Below are 23,201 nucleotides of genomic sequence, written 5' to 3' on the forward strand. Positions count from 1 at the left end.
CAGATATAAATAATTTAGTGACTATGACACGGATGGATAGCTTTGAATATACATATAAGTCAATAGTGAAATTATTGATAATGTTACTTGTAAGCATGATATATACATTAAGGATGTGGAATGGAGAGGAGGAGGAGAAAAATATATATGAATATTCAGCTACCATGGCTAATTTGCATGTTTTGAGCTCAGGGACTAAATTGAATAAAAGTAAAACTTTAGGGGGTAATTTTGTAAAATGTCAAAAATGACTAAATTGAAGGGAATTATCTAAATTAATAAATTGAATGAAATTATCAATTTAAGATTGAGTGAAATTTGGGAAAATGGTAAATTACCAATATGCCCCTAAATCTTGGTATTTCTGCAATTTAGTCAGGTAGGTTCGTATATCTTGAATGAGCATGTAAATATGGTAATTTAAATATTGTATCATATTATATATGATGTTTGAATTGAATATATGAAAAAGGATGTTACATGAAACACGAAAATGAATACTAAATAATATAAATTAATTGAAATTATTTTTAAAATCTCGGTAATGCCTCGTATCCTATCCCGGTCTCAGGTACGGGTATGGGGTATTACAAAATCCAAGTTTAGGAAACTAAAATGGATCTAATTGCCAAATTTAGATGCCAAAGTGAATAAAAAAATAGAGGCATCAAAGTAGACCTAGTTATCAAGTTCAAATGTCAAATATTATATTATCTCTTTTTATTATTAGTATTTTTTTTCTTTTCCACATATAAATTGATAGAAAAATTAATGCCTCACTTTCGAAATTAGCAAGACATTTTTACTAGTTTTTTATTAGAAAATTATCTAATTCATTTAGAATGTTTAGTTATATGCGATATAAATGTCGATTGAATATTAGTTCTTTAGTACTAATATTATTAAAATTTTAATGCAAATACATTGCATACGAAAATATATTTTGATTATTTTTCTGAATGTAAATTATAATTAAGGTTATTAAATTATTATTAAGTTTACGTTTTGGTCACTCAAATTTAATAAGTTATAAAATAGTCATTGAACTATTCGAACGTTCTCATTTAAGTCACTAAGTTGTTAAAATCATGTTATATGGCCTTTTTTGTTTACACTATCTAGACCAACTGAAAGCTCTCTTTCTCTTCTATAATTCTTCTTTTTTTCACGAAACAACTTTAAACATTATGAATCTAATATCTAATACTGACCGTCAAATCGGCTTTAATCTAAGGTACGTTGTTATACTCGTTGATGGATACTGATCAACCGTATCGATCATTGGATAATCGCTTGGAGCTCGCTAATCGAACTTAAAACAAGAAAACCTAATAACCTACTAAAAAAACTTTTGAATAGTTTAGTAATTTAAATAAAAACTTTTGAATAGTTTAGTAATTTAAATAAAAACTTTCGAATAGTTCTTTAATTATTTTATAAGTTTATAAAGTTGAATGACTAAATCATAAAATTATTAATAATTTAATATATTTTTTAAGTGTAGTTTACTCTATTAAAAAAAATGTTTGACACTTCATCATGTATGGATTGAGTGAATAATGCATGTAAGGAAAGAGCCATGTTAGGCAATTATATAGCAAAAAAGGAAAAGAAAGGAATATATATATATATTATATATATAAAAGGAGGAAGGAAGGAAGAAAGGAAAAAGATGAAAATATTTTTATAATAATATTAATTATAAAATAAGGGTATTGTAGTAATTTCACAATTAAATTGGTATTAAGTTAATTTATGATACCAACTCAATCAACCACTTTATATATAGTATAGATATCATCGTATATCATGGAATCAATTATTTGTAGTTACTTTGAAAGTCTTATAATTAATTGACTTAAATTACATTAGAGGTTATACAACTATGGTCAATATTTTTTTTACTACTCAATTATAAAAAAGTTTTAAATTAGTAACTCAACTTATTGAGTTCATTTTTTTGGTCCTTTTCCGTTAATTGCCGTTAAGGCTTGGATGGAAGGATAACATGATGGTTTTAAAATTGGTATAATAATATATTTTGCCCTCAATAATTACACCTTTTATCAATTTTGTTATGATTATAAAGAAATTAACCCTCAACGTTTATAAATTATCTCAAATTGGTTCTAATTCTAATAAAATCAACAAATTTAGCCCTCAGCTTTTATGTATTGTATCAATTTAGTCATAATTTTATATTACTAATTTAAAAAATTATATTAAAATATTTAAAATATATATTATATTAATATTTATATTATATTAAATAAAAATAATTATATTAGTATTAAAAATATATATATCCTTCCCCCTCCCTCTCCCTCATCACCTTTTTTTTAATATTAATATGATTATGTTTATTTAATATTAATATAAAATTATGACTAAATTAATATAATATCTAGAAGTTTAAGACTAAATTTGTTGACTTAATTAAAAGTAGTACTAAATTAAAATAATTTATAAATGTTGAACACTAATTTCTTTATATTCAATACCAAACTAATAAAATATATAATTATTGAGAATTAAATATATTATTATATCAATTTTACAATTATCACGTCATCTTTCCGTTCAAACATTAATAGCAGGTAACGAAATGAACCCAAAAAATGATGTCACAATTTAGAACTTTTAATACGTATCCACCACCACCGGTTTCCAGAAGATGAACAGTCGATATCGAAGTGCAAAAGCCCTTGGCATATTGTTGCTTCAATTGCATGTGACTTTATGGGAACCCAAACTTATAAAGCATCAAAGTATTTATATATTTGTTTATTTTAAGATTTGTAATTGTTTTTTTAATAATATCATATTTTAAATTTAAATTTAAATCTTTTCTTTAAAAATATTATAAATTTTACCACTATATCCTACATTTATTCACTTCAATTAAAAAAATGGAAGGCGAAAAAAGTAAAGGCAAAGTTATGAAAAAGTTTGTATAAACTTTATTGCCAACTAATTATACCACTGTGATGTTGGAGCTCAACAACAAGGTTGTGGACAAAACAATCCTCGTCGCTACCACCAAGGTTGCCGATACATTCATGCTAGATGTTTAAAGTTGAAAATGTTTAAAGTGAAAAAGATTGTATGAAACAATGATATCACGTCATTTATATTATTTTTTTAATAGTTTAATATCACATTAATATTTTCTTCTTAAAAAAATTAAATCCGAATAAAAATTCTGATATTCAAGATAAAATTACTGATGTGACTTTAAATTATTAATAATGGATAATATCCCTATTTCATACAATCCTTTCTCATTTAAAACATTATCAATTATTTTCATACAACCCAACAAGAATTGTCTTTAAGTCGTTAAGGTTCTGACGCTTTGTTGCATCGACTTTTTATTTCATAGATTTGTAAATTTTAGTAATAGATGTTAGTAGGGTGAATTTAGAATTTTTTTAAGATAAATTTAAATTATAAATGTTTTTGAAAGGTTAAATTAAAATTTATTATGGATTACTTATGGTTTTATATTTTACCATATATATAAATTTATAGTTCAATAGTTTATAGAAGGATAGTGTGCTTGGCTTTAATAGAATTTTAGGTTTGGACCTAATTCAAAAAATGAGTCTAAAATTTTATTCAAATTTAGCTCGAATAAAAATGTTAAAATTTGAACCCAGTCCAGTTCAGTTTGCCCGTATTAATTTTTGTTAATATTATTATTTTTATATAATTTTTAAAAATTATATATAATACATCAAATACACTAAAAACATTAAAATAAATATTTTCCAACAAATTGAAAATAAATTTTAAAAAAAATATTTATATTTAAATAACACTAAAGTATGTGCAACTTAGCAAGCAAATACCTCTAAAATAGTAGTAAAATTGACAATAAAATATAATTTATACAATATTCAAATAATAACAATAAAATAGTAGCAATATAATAACGAAACGACGCCAAAACAGTGACAAACAAGCAACAAAAAGCAACAAATTTTTCCCAAATTCGGGTAGGGCCAAGTCCAGGCCAAAAAAAGCTTATTCGAGACCCAACTCGTTTAGAAAATAAGCCTCATTTTTTTTTACCCAAACCCATTTTTCGGACTTATATTTTTGTCCAAACTTTCTCACTTTTTGGACGAACCTTCGGGCCTAGCCAGGTGGCCCATGATCAAATCTATTGCAAGCTACCATTAGTGTGTCTATATATAATTTTAAAATCTCAAAAAATAAAATAAAAATGGCAAATGAAATTTTCTCACAGAAATTCTCATAAACCTGAGTTTTCTATTAGAGTGAAGAGTCGTTTATAAAGTTCTAATATATCATTTAGTATTGAATTTTATAATTTTTTTTCTAATGTGATATGTATGTTTTTTTTTTCCAATTTAATTTTTGTATTTGAAAAAAGTTATATATTTTGGTAACCATTGGTAAAATTGTTAATTTTTTAGTGTTTAATCCGGACTTTAAATTGATTTGATGAAAGCTGATTGTTAATATTATTAAGTTCTAATTTTTCATGATTTTGTTAATAGATTTTGTTAATAGAATATATTTAGTGATAATTGTTAATCTATTTAATTTGTCAAATATAATCCGATGGACATGATTTAATACAAATTTTAGGGTAGATTTGATGAAAATTAATTGATGGCATTATTAGCTAATTATGATTTTTTATCAACTCATCTCTAAAACTTCAAATATCAAAATGTATAACTTTTGTCAAATACAAGTATTGCATTGAATAAAAAAATACAACTACGACATTAAAAGAAAATGTCAAACTCGAGTTCTATGTATTAGAGATATTCATGGTTCGGGTTGGGTTGGATATAAGCATGATATTAACATGCTTTAAGCTTGCCTAAGCTCAGCCCGAAATATGGTTTTAAAATTTTGTCCAAACCTGCCTATATTTGCAGAATGCTAACCCAAGCCTATTTTAGGCACACCCATATTATTTTTTTAAAATATTTATATTATATTAATAAATTTATAATTTTTTATATAGTCATCTTAACTTTATTTTAATGTTTACATTGGAATAGTATTATATATTTATTATAGATTTATGTTTTTAATGTGTTCTAAATTACATAATATATAAAATAATATAATATAAAGTATTATAAACGTAAAAATGGGCTGTGCCGAGCTTGAGCCTTGAATGTTTAAACCCATTTTAAATGGATCTAATATTTTTGCCTAAACCTATTTTTCAGGCCTAATATTTTTACTCAAATCTTTCTAAATTTAAAACAGACCTTTACACCTGAATAGATAACTCGACCATGAACAAGTATAGCATGAATTAAACCTTTGGAATAATATTATTGGCTATAGTAGAACTATTAGAGAACATAGTGAATATGATTATGTGACTATCACTATAATTTAACTTTTGACTTCTTTTTTTTACATAATTAGCTGACATAGCACTACTCTAATGAGCACAATTTACTTTACATTATTGAGTCAATGATGATGATCACTATAATTTAACTTTTAATATATTTATTTTTTCTTCAGTTGATGCTTGCTGCAGTTTCACTCCCCAAAAAGGGTAGAAAGTTCTACACTTTTCTTTTCATTTCAATTTCATCATTTTATTTTCAATTTCCAATCAATCTTCAACATTTTTCAACTTTAATTTCCATAAATTTCCACCTCATCAGCGACGAGATTTTAGTCTCGTGATTATGTCCCTAAATGTCAATTAAAAATTAAAAATTGCATTTAGACTCCTTTTTCATAAAATGGGAACATTGCACTTTACTCCCTTTACTTTTTCATTTTATTCAACTGCTCATTTCAATACATATTCATATCACATTCATAAAAAAATATTTCTTCAAATTTCACCCTTTTCTCAAAATAATAAATTTACACTTTTAGTCTTTCATCTTTAAAAAAAAAGACAATTTAGTCCCTATTAAATTTCATTATTCATACTTTCTTCCCCAATACTTAATTCACCTTTTAAATATTTATCCTTTCTCAAATACTACAATTTTAGGGTATTACAACTTAGATCCTTTCTCAAATACTACAATTTTAGGGTATTACAACTTAGATTTGAACATTCAAAATCTGAGTTCGACCTATTTTAAGGTTCTAATATATTATACTATATAAACATTAAAAAAATATCAATATACCTATATATAAATTTTTAATAAATGAAAAAAATATAAATTTATTAAATTGAAAAATGAAAATAATATAAATATTTAAAAAAAAATTAAAAATATGTACAGGGATAAAATAATTTTAAGTTAACTATTTATAAATATAAGTGAGTTTGAACAAAATTTTTGTGACAGCCCTAATTTGACCCTAGTTGGAAAGTGGTTTCGAGACCACAAAATTGAGTCACAAAAATAATTAGATGTTATATTCTGTACTTATTGTATGTGGAATTTGTATGTGTGAATATTTTGTGCCTTTATTTTATCGATTAGGTATTAATTTATAAGGAATGACTCATGTGATAAGATTTGAAAATGTGATAGGTGAATTTCGAAGTGGCCTATTAATGCATGAATTATTGACATGGGGGACTTGCATGTTAAATGGACCACTTTTAATGTAGTGGCCGGCCAAGGTGATGGGTAATAGATAATATATGCATTTTAGCATTATAATAGTTAGTGGGTGATGGGCATTTCATGTCTTGTATATTAAAGAATTAAATGTTTAATGGATTAATATTATGAAATATGAATTTTTATTAAAAGAAAAAGGTGATAAAAACAAAGTTGGCTCATCTTTTCTTCTTCCATTGCCGTACCTAAAGAAAGAAAAAGAAGAAATTGAAGTTAAGGCATTTGGTCACCTTTAAGTTGATTAAGAAGCTCTCGAATATTTGGTGCCTAGGGGAAAAGTTTCTAAGAAGTTTGGCCATGCATGTAACTAGATTGAGGTATGTTTGATATTATTCTTTGAGATTCATGTATATTTTAAGTTGTAAGTTTAAAATCTACCTAGCCATGGTTCAGATTTTGTTATTTGATGGAGATGATATTCGGCCATGAATGTTACATTCTTGGTTGGTATTTTGATGGCTTTGGTGATGAGGTATGAAGATAGTTGATTTTGAGTGTTTAATAAAAAGGATACATGAATTATTGTTAAATAATGGTCGAATGTAGCATGATTAAAGATGTGAATAAATTGAAGTTAAGGAGGTTGTCAATGAAAAATATGAGTTGGATGCGCATGCATGTGCATTAGATGCTAAGGGGAAAAATCGGCTAACATGTTGTGTGTATTATGGCCGAATGTGAACTTTGACAATATTGAGTAATGTTTGTGCTTTAAAATGAGGAAATGGAGATTATGCTTAAGTGAATTTATAGGTAAGTGATGATTGATTTGTGATATGCATGTTTAAATAACATGCATGCAAGGTATGTGTGAAAAAAAATGATTTGGTAATAAATCTGCTTGAGACAGCAGCAGTAACGTGATTTTGGAAAATCACCATAAATTGTGGGAGATGAGTTAGAAGCATAATAAATTATGTAATTAAATAAATGAGTCTAATTTCTTATAAAAGAAACTGTGTAAGCAAAAGAATTTCCGATAATGAGATATTTGAAGTGATGTGGAACAAGGTCAGAATGACTTCTAGATCCTCTGTTCTGTATTTATAAAATCATTATAAATTGTACAAAAATGGTTATAAGATGAAGTTTATATGCTTAGACTCCTTAATGAGTCTAGTTTCAAATGAAATAAACGGGAACATATTTTGAATTCTGTACAATGAGAAATTTGATTCGTAGTGAAGAGTGGTCAGATTAGTCCAACAGTGAAACAGGGGAAACTTTAAGAAAAATCTGGTATTGATTGGCCAAACCAAAAATTCTGAAAATTTTATGGATAGAATATATATGAGTCTAATTTCAGGGAAAATTAACGGCAATTGATTTGGAGTTTCTTAGCTCCAGTTATAAATGATTTAGTGACTGGTGCTTAGGAAGACAGCTTACAGTGAAATTATGATTATGTGGTAAACATTGACAAAAATTTGTTAATGAGTTGCTTATTGATTTCTTATAAGCTTACTATGATCTGTATGTGTGAAAGTCGAATATATATATATTATATATTCTGAAAGTGATGCTTGAATAGTCGAATAATGACTAAGTTTAAAATTGTTGAATTTAAGCTCAAGAGCACAGAGGGGCAAATTCGGATAAGGGAAAAGAGAAAGTAATCAAATAGCCGTTGTAATCGTTCGACAACATTCGAGGTAAGTTCTTAAGTGTTTAAGCTTGATTCCTTTTTATATGCCTAAGAGTTAAATTAATATGGCAAAGAGAATGTAAATTTTATTTAGTTAATGTGCCGAATATGTAATGGTTTAAGGCTATAAGCCGATTATGGCTATTATGCTTAAGTTGAATTGGATTTGGAAATTTGATGCACTAAATGAGTGTTACAATGAATAAACTATGCCGTATATGTGCTGGTAGATATATCACGATTTGTGATTATTAAATATCTAAAGGAAACCATGATGTGTATAAAATTATTTTTATTAGTCCTTTCTGGTAGCCGAATGTGGCTTGGTACTAAAGTGATTGATGTGAATCGAACATATAAGAAATGGTTTCATGTTTATGTTCAACTATGAGACCTTGTGTTAAATCGACAATCGATTTCGTTCAATACATTAAGTTGGTCAGGCATGCGATATGTACTTATGCATGTTAAATCGATTGAAATTGAATCATGAATGTGAATTGAGAAGCATAGGTGAAAATGCCTATGTCATATATGTGAGTAAGGATAAAATCATCGTAAATTATCGATAAGGATGGGCTATGTGCGGAACCATCTTATAATTGCTAATTTGAATAGTTGCGTACAAATCAGTGAGCAAGATGTATTGTATTGATATGATGCTTCAGTGAAAATATACATATGTTCTTTGTGTTGAATGAATATTAAATTAAAGTTATGAGCCGTATGTGACTAGCATATCTAGTCGAATTTGATACTATCAAATGATGTACTAAGATATGTGTTCCAATGTGGAAATTAAACCCTATGTGGTTGAAAGGATGAAAATCTTTGTTCATAGATATGTGTTTCAGTTATACATGATTGAAGTGTAAGTTATGAAAGTGGGAAAGAACAGGTGAATTGTCTATCGAAATATGATATTCGAGCTTCGGGCCTAGCAGGCTATAATGCCAGTGAGACGATATCGGGCTTTGAGCCTAGCAGGCTATAATGCCGGTGAAATGAAATTTTATGTGAGTTCGGTGTTCCTTGTAAGATAGGGATTTAGCCGAATGTTAAAGATGAAATGATAGTGTATTGTATCATGCTTATATGGCCTAATGGTAAGTATAACATGTTGGTAAATATGCAATGTGCTTTTATAATCGATTGATAAGTTTGAAATGAATGTGAGTGAAATGTTATGCATAAGCTATCAAATGCTAAGTGTGAAAATGAGATGAAAGAAAAGTATTTGAGATGTGTTAATATATGATTAAATATGCATGATATTTGATGTGTATCCGGGCTTAAAGACCCGCAGGCTTCGTGCTGGTAATATATCCGGGTTAAATCCCGCAGGCTTCGTGCTGGTAATATATCCGGTTTTAAAGGCCCGCAAGCTTTGTGCTGGTATTATATCCGGGTTAAATCCCGCAGGCTTCGTGCTGGTAATATATCCCGGTTAAATCCCGCAGGCTTCGTGCTGGTAATATATCCCGGTTAAATCCCGCAGGCCTAGTACTGGTATTATATTCAGGCCTTTGAGCCTAGCAAGCTATTATGTCGGTGAGATACTATTCGGGCCTTTGAGCCTAGTAGGCTATAATGCCGGTGACATGATATCGAGCCTTGAGCCTAGCAGGCGAAATGCCGGTGAATGAATAAAAGTCTAAGGTTAAGGCACCTCATGTTAGATTGACAAATGAATACATTCAATACGTTAAGAGGGCCAGGTACGCATTATGTACTCATATGTGAGTTTGATTTGAATTGAATCATAAGTGTGATGTGATACATATGTGAATAAATGTTATAATTATATCTATGATCATGATACACCTGGTCGGGGTGTGAAAGTATGTGAAAGTATTTGATTTAATTATGTTATATGAATTCAGATTAAGTGTGATAAGAATGCTGAACGTGCATTATGTGCTTGTGTATATTCGGCCAGATGGCAATATACCTAGAATATGGCCTCTTGAGAAATTGAATAATCGAAATATAACTGCGTTTATTTGTTTGCATTGCTTAAAACTTACTAAGCTTATAAAAGCTTACTCCCCTGCTACATTCCTCTGTTTTATATATTGTTGACTCCAGTTACCTGCTCGGGTTGGAGTTCACCGGAGATATTATCACATCGTCGAGCTCACGCTATTAGTGCAAGTAAATCCTAGTATTTCGAGTCTATGGCATGTATAGGGTTTTAATGTTGAGTATGTGATATTATAATTTAGCCAAAGGTGTTGGCTTGTATTGATAAAGTGTTTTGGCCATGTGAATTGGCCTATGTTGGCTAGTGATGTTTTGGGCCTCGTAAACCCATATATGGGACAGATTACATATGAAAAGAAAAGTTTTCAATTGACTGAAATTTTTCGGCACAGTTTTTATGTGATTGGCTGAGTTTAAGTAGGGTAACACCTCGAACCCTGTTCCGGTAAGGGATACGGGCGAGGGGTGTTACAATTTTAAACCTATATTTCAAGCTGAACTAATCTTACTATAGTCACCTCTATTACCTCTTCTTTTGAAATCTACATGCAAGTTTGAGAGCCACCTAAAGATGAACGAAGCACAACCTTGTTTTTATATCAATATACATGCAATAATGTGGGTGAAGGAAATACCTAATTGGGCATAATAGAGTAGGCCAAACTTAAATCATAAAAATTCACCAAACTCTACTTTAACTCAAGTATTTTAAAAATATCAATTAAAGATAAAAATAAGTATAATTTTTTAGTTAAATTTTATTATCAATTGTTGTATTGTGTGTAGTTTGTGGATTTAATCTTTATATATTAATTTAGTTAATGTCAGTAATGTATTTATCGAATTAATCGATTTTAATCTCTTTTTCAAAATTTAAATTTTCAGTCTTGACTTGAAGGATGACAATTAAATCCATTTGGTTAAGTTTTGCTCTTAGTTATGTACCATATGTAAAAGTTGTAGATTTAGTCCATATTCTTTAAATTGATTATTCTTTGTATTTATACTTATCAAATTTTAAAATTTTAATATTGATACAAATGATAGCCCTTAAGTACATTAACTAACTTTTTTTAGTAATATGTGAAAATAACAAATTGCTATAAAATTACGCATGCGATAATATGTTTATTGCATGAAATTTTGGAAACAATAGAACTTAATGAATTTAATAGTTATCTTTTTGTCATAATTGAAATTTTGAATTTTGAAAAATGCAGAGTTTAAAAATGATCAAATTAAAATTCAAGGATTAAATACACAACGTACACATAGTATAGAGACTAAAAGTGTAATTTAACCGAACTCATCAATTAAGTTTGTTTGGTTAAAAAAAACTTATGTTATGTTTGGTTGAAGTATTATTTTTTCCACATGTTTTAATCATTGGTTAGCTATAAACTAATCACAATTGGTAATTTTCGATCACTTATATGGCCTGTTTGTGGAAAAATATGATTTTTTTGCTTATTTTGAAAATGTCTTATTTTTTACAATAATTTTTACTCATCTTTATAAAATTGTACTAATTATCATTATTATTATTATTTTGGACGTAAAGAGGTTCATTTCATATAACAACAGTCATTACAAATAGAGCAAACATTGGCATTTAGCCTAAGACAATGGTTCCCAATAACCAAGATACCCAACATAAGCGATCAACCCTTTTAAAAGGATAAAAAGAGGAGGAATCATCACCAATCATTTATGCTTCAGCCATTATCGAAAAATATTAGTATGTATGATCTTTGTTATTGAACGACCTCCGTTTTCACTAAAGACCTTGCTTACAAGGAGAAAAATAGTGAAGCACGAGACAGAGTCAAGCATCCTCAATTGCCAATTGGGAGACATAGTAAGAGAGCGGAGGCTGAGAGCCATCCCAAACCGATCAGAATCAACCATCGATAACATTTAACCTTGATTAGCAACCAAACAGTGGCTTAAGCGGTAAAGATCTTGGATCTAGAGAAAAACAAAACAACAAAGCAATATATGAAGGCTTTTGGCACCGCCATCCATCCACCATCCGAAAGTCACAACAAAAAACTCTCACTTAAAGTGGAGGACATCACCAACACCGAAACACTGCACTGATCCCTCCTTAACAAAGGCCCCCTCAAAAAAAGAGAAACGAGCCACAAAAGCTCAAACAAGGCCCCCAAAAGAGGTTATTAAACTGAGAGGAAGCATAAAAAAGACATAAGGAAAAAGTGAGGGACAACCAACCACTGGTGGCACGTGGTTGACAATCTAAAGCAAGCATAGGTGGAAAGAGCCGGAGCGGCACTTACGGTTTCAAAGAAAACAAAGAGTTTTAAGTTCTATGTTAGTAGTACCTCATTGAACTATCTTTTTTTTCTTGGCAAGTCCTGTAATTCTTCTTCTTTATTTTATTTATTTTTTTGGTAGAAAAGACACAAGTTCAAGGATCTAGTTATAATAAGGTTGATGGGAGCCTATATTAACTATTGCTTGATGAGCATCTTCTTCAAATAAAGGTTGAGTATGATCAAGCGGGTCTTCAAAAGCCGATAACCTATTAAGATTACTAGGAACAACTTTAGCCATGTAATCTGCCAGTCTATATTATGCTCTTGTGGGACATGCTAAAAGTTAAGTTGTCAGTCTTGCTTGTATAAATCACGTATTAAACTAAGTTCAGAAATATTATTACCAACCACATAACCATTCCCAAATATATCAATCAACGGTGCATTATCGCTTTCGGTCACAACCTTGTGAAATCCTTTCTTTCAAACTAGAGTGAGTCATTCATATATAGCTCGTGTTTCAATCTGAAAAATGTCAAATACACCGAACTTGATAGCACAACCAAACCGACAACCTCCTATTGAATTTTAAAGAATATCACCAATAACAACATTAGAGTGCTGCAACAAAAGTGCGCCATTCGTATTAAACTTCACCCATTCTTCCTCAAATGGATTTCTATCTATTTTAAAATATATACGTTAAATAATTGTTTTTCGTAATAATTAAATGTTGCATTAATTTTCATATGATTAATATTTGATATGAAAATTTTTCAATTCCAAAATTAAGGTTCTCACCTATTTTTTTCTAAAATTAAAATATTTTATTATTTTGATACAAGGTAATTGTCACCCTAAGCCTACTTTTAGATATTTTTTAACCTAACCTACTTGTAGGATTTTTAAAACAATAATCCCTAATTTCAAACTCTATTTGTACTAGCTCAAATTAAAAATTTAGATATTAATTACAAAATATAAACTAACAATAAAAAAACTTAATTATACTCAAATTCAACTCCAGTACCAATCAAATCAAATTCAATTTTTTTAAAGCTGACTTGATTATAAATTTCATTATTTATTTTATGAAAGATTGAGAAATTAATTACTTTATATTAAATTTGTCAAGAATTAATTATAATAATTTATTTAAATTAAAAATTAATCTAAATATTAATAAACATATGAATTTAAACTGATTAATTTTATCAATTGGTTACATATAATTTATCGAGCTGATAAATATTACTAAATTCTTAATATTCGTACAGATAAAATTTAACACTAAACTTTTCCATATAAATCCCTTTTCTCCTTTCAGGCCGACTTAAACCCAAATAACCCACACTTCTAAGCCCATCCACCGTTACACTTCCCGCTACAAAGTTTCCCCCGTTGGGCAGTTAAACGCAATTTTCTCCTTAAGTTTAAATTTTTAAAATTTAATTATTATATATATTTTTTAAATTTCAAAATTTAGTTACATATATTAATAATATTAAAATTCTTTTAATTTTTTAAATGCTTGAATTCAGTGACGGAGCCAAGGTCTGGCCCTAAAATGAAAATTGTACATTTAAATATTTTATAATTTATAAATTTTAAATTAATAATGATGAAATTACACTTTATTTTTAAAAAAATAAAAATTTAATTTAATTCTTTAAAAATATAAATATAAGACTATTAAAATGGTAAAGTTATATTTTTACTATTATAAAAATATATAATTTAATTTTAATTTCTTAAAAAAGTATCTGAATTCATCACTGGTTGAACCTAAATTTTAAAATTTGAAATATGAGTAAACTAAATTTCTAAAAATAAAAATAAAAATATTAAAATTTAAATTTTAAAGAGTACAGGGTTTTTTCACATATTTTAACCAAATCAATAATATCAATTAATAAGTTACCTAGTTAAAATTAAACCCCCTATTTTTTCGTAATCTCCGTTATCTTCTCTATAGAAAATGGAAAACCACAGCGAAGCTAGCACACTCAACAACAGGGAGAGAAAAACAAGGGAGAGAGAGCTCCTTGCCTTATAGTTAGCTACTCATCGGAACTTCACCTTTAGCTTCATCGGCGTTATTTCGTGGCGGCGAAATCAACGTTTCGGTTCTGTTTGATTCAGTTGTGGTCGGTTTCGTTTTGATTTTAGCTGCATTCGACGTTTCAGTTCATCGGAAGGCTTCGCTCTTTTGTTTTTGGTACTGTTTGGCTTTGATTTTCTCACTTTCTTACCTTATTCCTTCGTTTCGAATGTGTTTTTTCATTTTCTTTAAATGGCAGAAGTTTGATTCGGTTTCTTTTTCCCTGGTTGATTACACTCGTTAACTGTGAAGAAGCTATTTGCAGCTATTTCTGGAGAAGAAACATATAAATAGATCGAAATGATGAACTGTATATGAAAGGAGAGAAAGAGAACAGGTGATAATGGACGATAGAGGAGGTTCCTTTGTAGCTGTTAGGAGGATTTCTCAAGGTCTCGAGCGAGAAAATTCATGCCATTCAACTTCTGGTGATGAAGCTCTGACTAATTTAAATCCGCTTTTTCTTTTTCTTTTTATTTTCCGTGTAAAAGAAATAATATTTTAAAGAGTCCTCTCTTTAGTCTCTTAAAGCTAGAAACGTCTTTCCTTTTACTTTTACTTTTACTTTTTTTCTTTTCCGGCGAGTAAATTGCGAATCTGCAATTTAAACTGCGAGGTATAGTCAGCTTTGAGTGTTTCCAAAAACAATCCCTAACTTAATGTGCGATGATGCTCAAATCTGTTTTGGTGAGTTTCCGTCATTTTTTTTTTCTGATATTCTGTTTAGATGTTTCTTCTTTGGATTTTTTAAAATTTTAACTGAATTGTTGAATTTTTTTGTGGTATTTCATGTGTATATTTGATAATTACTTCATACTCTAAAGATTTTTTTTTTGGGGGGGGGGGGCTTAGTTGCTTGGCTGACTGTTATCTTGTTGTTTCAAACCTTTTTGCGTGAAATAGAAAAATAGTAACTGTAGAGAAAGTGATCCGGTTGGTACCAAGTCAATTAGGTGTGCTTTTCCGTTCTCATTTGTCTTAGGTTGGCTATGGGGATTTGGATTATAAGAATAAATAAATAAAAGAAGTAATTGTGTGTTAAAACACATGTAACTGCAACATTGATGGATTTGTTAGATGTCTATCTAATAGTGAATTGAAATCATTTTCATATTTTTTTACCTTTCAAATATAACTCATTGAACTTCAACTAATTTATACATAACATATTAATTTCGTTCTCTCAATTTGTATAGTAAATGAAATCTAAATCCAAAATTTCGAGCAACTAGATTCTTCCTCTCTTATTGAAGCCATTCGTTAGTGCAGTTTAAGGTTGCAAGATTCATGCTTGATGAAGTTTTCATATATCAATTTTTATCTCTTTCCATCAGATTACATTACATGCTTTTTTTGTTTATAGTTCAAAAGTTTAGTATATCAGTTTTTAGGACTCAATCTTTTTTCTTGCTTTAATAATTCTATGCCTGCTACTTACAATAAAGATTTTACAATTTCCTTGGTGGGGTGTAGTTATCATTTTCTATTTTAATCTTGGTTGGAGATTGTTGGCTGGTGTTTTCTCCTATTTTCCTTTTCCATTTATCTTATTTTTGCTTCTATTAGCTGCTGAAGAGAACCATCTTTTTGAAAATGAGGTTGTGCTTGGTACTGGTAATTTTGAAATTGTTAAAGCAGTTGAATGAAGAGATAGCAACTGCATTTTCATTATTAGAGTTATTTCTTTTTGTTACAGCTGAGGTTGTGGCAGGATCAGCAGCATGGTTGGGTAGAGGCCTTTCTTGTGTTTGTGCACAGAGAAGAGAGAGTGATGCTCGTCCATCATTTGATTTAACCCCTTCCGAGGTAGTATTTATGATCTGATCAATAGGTTCTCTTGCTTACCTTCCCTGCAACTTGGTATGATATCTCCCAAGTTTACTGCTATCATCTGAACCCAACCTTTGTGTTTTAACTCTATTATTACTCAAATTGCTCTCCCATTAGTTGGCTCTTGGGATTGTTTTCCATCATTGTTGAAGTATTTAAAAATGGCACGCTCCTTTTTTGACTTTCAAGCTTCATGTTTTTTATTTTCTTGCAAAAATCCAAAATTTACTTGCATTTACTGGAACATTTAATCTTGGCATTTATGCTGTCAGGAAGAATGCTTGCAGAGGCTGCAGAACCGTATAGATATTGCCTATGATAGTTCAATCCCTGAGCATCAGGTATCAGTTTGTGATGATGCTATTTACACTTACGCCGCAATTCTAAATCTATAACTATCTCATTCATTATTGCTGCTTCTCTACAGGAAGCTTTAAGGGCCTTATGGAATGCTGTCTTCCCAGAAGAAGAGCTACACGGCTTAATATCCAAACAATGGAAGGAAATGGGGTGGCAAGGGAAAGATCCATCGACAGATTTTAGGTAATGTAGTTCCCTTTTATCTGTCCATATCTCTGTCAGTAAATGACTATCATATTGGTAAGTACATTTTAATTATTGGATGTATCTTGCAGGGGTGGCGGTTTTATATCATTGGAGAACCTGTTATTCTTTGCTAGGCACTTTCCGGTATGTACTTTTACTTATCTTGTGTTGCCTAACCCACAATGCCTTGTTTTTCGTAGTTCTCTTCAGTACTTTGCATGGTCATTGTGTTTGGTTTTCTTGGCGATTTTTGCAATATCAAAATTAAGCGTACTTGGAATTGTATTGCTATATACATGCAATGATTACAGGTATTTCAAATAGGTATGTATCTCATGATTTCTGGAAAGTATTTCATTTACATTTTAAAATCTAGTTATGATCTTGCGTTGCTACTTCAATAAATTTTACTTTATCTTTTGGTCTTTGTTCATCCAGTGCTAAGGTGTTTTTGAACATCTCAATGCAGAAATCCTTCAAGGATCTCCTTTGGAAGCAGGAAGGTGACCGGTCAGCGTGGGAATATCCCTTTGCCGAGGCCGGTGTGAACATTACATTCATGCTTATTCAGATGCTTGATCTTGAAGCAGGTAATGTATCGTTGAAAATAAAAGTGATGTTCTCGAATTCTTGTTTTATTTTCTAAGCATCCATTAGGATTGGTATTTCATATTTTTAATTGATTAACACTGCATGCTTCACTTCTACAGTCAAACCAAGAACAGTGGTAGGAGCAATTTTCTTGAAGTTCCTCTCAGGTAATGCCAGTTTATTCCGAGCTTTTGCACTTTCTATGTTTATAATGTTTTCGTGGAAGTTTATTTCTTTCCCAAGTCACTTAGGGCTAGTTTAGCAATGCTTCTAAGAAGCACTTTTGGGACAAAAAAAGGTTTTTGAGAAAAAAAAATTCCTAAACAAGACTCTTTTGAGAGAAAAAATGCTTTTCAAATGCCAAAAATTGGCTAAATGCAGAAGCAGAAAATTTGAGCTTTTCTCAAAAGTGCTTCTTAGAAGCATTGCTAAACTAGCCCTTAGTCTCCAATCTAATTGTACTCCTTTTAAAGTAAGTTAGCTTTGGTTTTTTGCCTTTGAATAGAAAACGAATCAGCGTTTGACATTCTCTATTGTATCGCATTCAAGCTAATGGATCGTCAATGGCTTGCTATGCGTGCATCTTACATGGACTTCAATGTAAGTTTTCTTGAACCAGAAAATTCTTTTTGCACTAGGATGATATTAAAACAAAGGCAACCTCAAATATCTCTAGCTTGAATTATCCATCTATCTGTCTAAGACTGTTTTTTGTTTGGTTTTCACAGTGCCATAGACCTGCTCTCCTATAATCAAATCATTCTTTCTCTGGTATTTGGTTTTACAGACTGTGATGAAAGCCACGCGTTGCCAACTGGAAAGGGAGTTTTTACTGGAAGATATAACACGTCTGGAGGAACTGCCCTCGTACAGTCTTCTTACACTATAGTTGAAAGGTACTTCTTTAACTATACTTCTTTTGTGAATGGCAAGAGCTAGGATGCATGCTATGGATGAACATGTTGCCCTTCTCTGCCTTTAACCAAATGTCTTTTAAGCTAGATACATGTGCTTCATTTCAAACAAGTGGAATTGATGTTCCCTTCTGATTTCTTAGAATAAGAAAGGATTTTCAATTTTTGGCTATAGTCTTAGGAAGAAAGCTGAGCATGCTTGTTTTAGCCTCGTGGATCTCGGTATCCACATCCGAAAGAAAATCAGTCCAGAGATCGATAAATTCTACTAATGGTCCTCTCTAATGTCTCTGTTTCAGTGTCTAGTTAACTAGGGATTAGATAGGATGTTTCAGTCTCACGTCGAAAAATAAATAACTAAAGAAGAGATTTTGGGTTATATAGGTGTAGGCATTGCATTCGTTATGCAAAAGGTGGGTAATTGGGAGTAACAAATTGAATTGTGGGTTTGGGTATTCGTGGATATCCGATTCGTTTTTTGCAAATAGACACCTCCAAGTATTTGAATTTGCATTACTTAATTGAATAACGGTTTCAGAATCCAAATCTGAAATCCAAATCCACATTAGAATTGTAGATTTGGAATCAGATATCTTACAGATTCAAGAATGAGATTGGTTTTAAATTTTTAAAAATTCATATTCGGATTTTTGTGAATTCAAATATTATCTCAAATAGATTATTAAACTCTTAAATTTGAACGTCAAATATTTAATTCAGATTCAAATTTGGATAATGATAAATGAGTTATGATTTTTAAGTAAATTTACGAATTTGAATAAATAAATAAAATACAAATATTACACCCACCGTCAGTCCTAAGGGAAGTGATGTAGTGATAATAGATATCAAAGTAAACATTGATTAAATCGTTGGTTCTAGATAAGTTGTCCCAATGAGGGTAGATAGGGTGGATACAACGAAACACAACATCAATGCTATTTAAAGGGCAGACAGGGTAGGTTACCATGATGTAGAAATCGTGAAATTAGATGAGAGAATTGTCAAATCAAGCACCCGAAAGAGTAGGGAAAAAGATGTTTCAATTCAGCATTGGAATAGGACGAGAACGGTCTGGTCCCACACACTGACACTAGCCAGACAGATAGTACGAAATCGGCCTTACCAGTCATCCATATGATGAGACCAATAATCAATTCAACTCTTGGATCTCATACGTGCCAATTAGCTTAGATTTTATAATACACTACCACGAGTGCATAAAAATAAAAGTATCAAATTAAACATTAAATATCAAAATAATATACTTATTTTTTTTCTAATTTAATATTTTTTTTCTCAATTTAACATGAATTTAGCTTAAAATTTCAATGCACGATTTAGTAATTGAACATTAAAAACAACAGTAACCCTATAAATAATAACTACTATGGTAGTTTCAGCCAAGACCACTGGAATGGATGGGACAGAATTTGGCCTTGCCTAGCCTGCAGGGTGACAAAGCTATCTGGAAGAAAATCAAGACATTCGCCAAGAGCCATACGAAATTAGAGACTGTTATTTATAAAACACAAAAGTAAAAATTGAAAACAGTGTGTAAATGATAATTGGTTTAAATACTGATAAAAACTTTAGAAACCAGAAAATAATAAACTGAGCATCACTAGTTAGCATTTCTTTTTTGAGGGAGAGGGGTGGGGCAGTAAGATACTGCTAAGATCACAGTATAACAACAGGGGGGAACTACAAGAAAAAAAACTGATATACATTCAAAACATACGAGTTCTTCAAGACACCCTTTGGCTACAGGAAACCAGATTATTTGAGTTCATTTCCTGCCCAAAATTTTAAAGAATCCAAAAATTCCAAAACCAAAAAGTAAATAGAAATTAAAATAAGATAAACCCATGGAAATAGTTAGTGGATTCTAGAGAAATCTACTTGCCACCTAAAGTAGGGAAATGACTGCGGTCTTCGATGGAAGGTGCTGCTGCCATACTACTTCTTGCATTACCTCCACCAACCCTCTTGAGCTATGCCCGCGACCTTGATCTTGACCTCGACCCCTTCCACGTCCACTTGGGTTGTAGTACCTCTTCCTTTCAGCAGGCTTCAGAAATTCATTAATGCTCAAAGACTACAACCATTACCAAGTAAACAATAAGGATCAGTACATGCCATAAAGACATTTTTCGGAATTAAATTACAAAATCACTATAAAGAGAAAGGAGCACATTTGCAAGCTATAACTTATGGATAAAATTACAAAATAATCGTCCAAAGTTTGCCAACTGCCCAAGTCTATAAAATTAAAAAAGCACAAAGTGTGCTGCAGTCCAATGAACTTAAATATAGGCTCACATGAAACTCAAAAAACAGGAAAATTGTAACACGGTTTGTATAAAAGGATGTACGAATACCTTCTTAGCTCTCTCTTCTTTCTCATAAGCCTCTTTTCTCTTATCCTTATCAGAGCCCTGTAGGAGACAATTGAAGGCACATATGATTAATAGACAATACATATTTGCAAACTAATAAGTCGTCAATGATAGAACTCCCGAAGGAATCAAGGGGGCCTTACCAATTTGATGAAGATTTCATCATTACTTTTCTTATTTGAAAGCTGTTGCATTGACTTAAACTCCTTCGCATCTACTTTTCTTCCCTCGGTTTTCAGTGCCTGCAGAGCCTTTCTCTTCTCTTCCATCAGCTCTTCGTATTCCTCAAGAGTCATCACCTATTAGTATGACAATTAGAAAAGATAGCAGATATCTATATTAATCCGACTCTTCATGTTCATTAAGTATCCATGCTTTACATATATTAGAACATGAGTTTAGGGGTATGATTCTCCACATACATGGAAGCATTTGGAAAAATTCAAGCATACTCTTGTTGGACACATATTTGTATTGACACTCACCACAAGTTCAACAACATAGGTAGACATCAATGACAATCTAAAATGATAAATTATCAGGTGAATCAACCTTTTCCTCGGGTTCTTTTTCTTCAAGTTCATTTGTAAGGCTCTCCTTGTCAGCATCTCCTCCATCACCATCTCTTGCCAGCTTCTCATCACCTAAATTCTGCTTACCTTCATTGGCAACTTCTTCAGTCACCCTAAAAGGTGTATAATGATGAAAGAAGAACAAAACTAAGTAATGATTTTGTTTAATTTTACAATACTATTGAAGGTTGGAATCATTGACACTTTAAACACTAAAAATAGCTCACTGAGCAAGTTCATCAGTTTGAGTTCCCCAATTCCCACGACCAAAGCCTTCGCGTTTGAGCTCATTTCTAGAGACAAGAACCACAAATGAAAAGCATGAGTTCCAAGATCTGGATAGACTAATATGCAGGATATGTCAATATAAAGTTAAACAAGACTTCATTTACCCGCGTCCAGTCCCACTACGGCGTTCATACACCCTGCGAGGTCCCTCCCCATCTCCAGTTTCCCTATTACTGAAACCACCACGGCGACCACCACCACGATAAGGTCGAGGACCACCGTAGCCACCACGCCTTTCAGAGGGCCTTCTACTCTCACCATCTTCGGGTGCACCTTGACTGAGTTCAGCACTGTTGCTGAATGAATTCTCATCATTGGCAAAATCACGTCTGTATATAATCACAAGTACCGCCACCACGCCCACCACGGCCTCCACCACAAGTACCTTCACTCTTCGCCTCCCTCACTTAAAAAAAAAAATCAAATGCACATAAACTATAATCCCAAAAAGCAATAGGAATCACAACACATTCACCATGTCTCAAATCTTATATAATACAAATTATTAACCTATAATAATAATGCAAAATTCTTCAAATATTATGATGGAATGGATACATGAATTGCTATATACTATATTCATACGAGTTATGTTTCTTGTGTAAACTATCATAGAAATAACCAATCAAATTCCATTCTCTACACCATAAATGAAACCCAAATATATTAAAATAAATCCATTGAAACCCATTAAAAAGGGTAACTTTAATATTACACAACAAATTAAACTAAAGACCCAAAAGATTCAATTTTTGCATATAAAATTATGGAAATCCTTCTGCTACAACATTGAAGCAATAAAGCTGGAATGGTAACTTCCTTTTTTAGGGGAAGCTTACCAGCCTGAGCAGGAGGGAGAGGCTTGGAGGGAAGCTTAGCCTGCGGCTTCGTCTGAGATTGAGCCTGCCCTTTCTTAGGGACGCCGGAGGGGGCGGTGGCAGCGGCCTTTTTCTGAGCGGCGATCAGCAATGAGAGCTCCCCAGTATCATCATCACCCAATAAATCAAACGGGTTGGAGCTCGCCATTTTTCTTCAATAAAAAAACACCCAAACTAATCCCTCCAAGCCCTTCCTCTTAAAGATAGAATATTTCCATAGTTTAGTATTTTAATAACATGCAAAATCAAACAAATGTTGGGATGAATAGATCTGCGAGATAGAAAATATAATGAAGAGAGAAAAACCCTATATTAGCCGCGAGAGGAGAGAAATTAACTGTAATCAATTCTATTTTATAGTGGTTTGGTATGAATTATGATACTTTAAAACTGACTTTATTGATCATTTTTATATATAAACGTATAGTTTTTTTAACTTTTTTTCTCACTCAACTATAAAGAATTTTAAAATCATTGTACAATTAATTGTCTTCATTTTTTTAATCCAATCCAATTAGCTCTTTCATGATATGTTTGGTATAAAGCTAAAAATTATCTATAATCTCTCTTTAACCTTTA

At 30.9% G+C, this 23,201-nt stretch overlaps 1 protein-coding gene and 1 pseudogene across 13 annotated transcripts; one reads left to right on the forward strand and one right to left on the reverse strand.

The window, feature by feature from the left end:
• Window positions 1-14,349: 14,349 nt before the first annotated feature.
• On the forward strand, window positions 14,350-23,056 carry LOC107926296 (ELMO domain-containing protein B). 13 transcript variants are annotated; one of them, XM_016857126.2, is made up of 11 exons: window positions 14,437-14,721; window positions 14,870-15,032; window positions 16,301-16,410; window positions 16,707-16,775; window positions 16,862-16,977; window positions 17,070-17,124; window positions 17,450-17,570; window positions 17,691-17,738; window positions 18,121-18,171; window positions 18,359-18,467; window positions 22,573-23,056. In XM_016857126.2, exons 2-11 carry the CDS (start codon window positions 14,948-14,950, stop codon window positions 22,589-22,591), a joined length of 783 nt encoding a protein of 260 aa, XP_016712615.2. In that variant the 5' UTR covers window positions 14,437-14,721; window positions 14,870-14,947; the 3' UTR covers window positions 22,592-23,056. The 13 variants fall into 13 exon arrangements, with proteins under 13 accessions (XP_016712612.2, XP_016712615.2, XP_016712613.2 ...); XM_016857124.2 differs by having other exon boundaries at window positions 18,077-18,171; window positions 22,573-22,742; XM_016857125.2 differs by lacking the exon at window positions 22,573-23,056 and adding an exon at window positions 19,883-20,109 and having other exon boundaries at window positions 18,077-18,171.
• On the reverse strand, window positions 20,193-22,770 carry LOC107926295 (RGG repeats nuclear RNA binding protein A-like; annotated as a pseudogene).
• Window positions 23,057-23,201: the final 145 nt, after the last annotated feature.

The sequence above is a fragment of the Gossypium hirsutum genome, chromosome A08 (genome assembly GCF_007990345.1).
Source record: "Gossypium hirsutum isolate 1008001.06 chromosome A08, Gossypium_hirsutum_v2.1, whole genome shotgun sequence".
NCBI classification, from domain to species: Eukaryota; Viridiplantae; Streptophyta; class Magnoliopsida; order Malvales; family Malvaceae; genus Gossypium; species Gossypium hirsutum.

Excerpts from the sequence above, each read along its gene's own strand:
- LOC107926296 (XM_016857117.2), top strand. The coding sequence starts at position 14,948 with ATGGACGATAGAGGAGGTTCCTTTGTAGCTGTTAGGAGGATTTCTCAA. Across the intron at positions 17,125-17,449 it reads TCTTTGCTAGGCACTTTCCG|AAATCCTTCAAGGATCTCCT; the intron begins GTATGTACTTTT and ends ATCTCAATGCAG. Across the intron at positions 17,739-18,120 it reads TTTCTTGAAGTTCCTCTCAG|CTAATGGATCGTCAATGGCT; the intron begins GTAATGCCAGTT and ends ATCGCATTCAAG.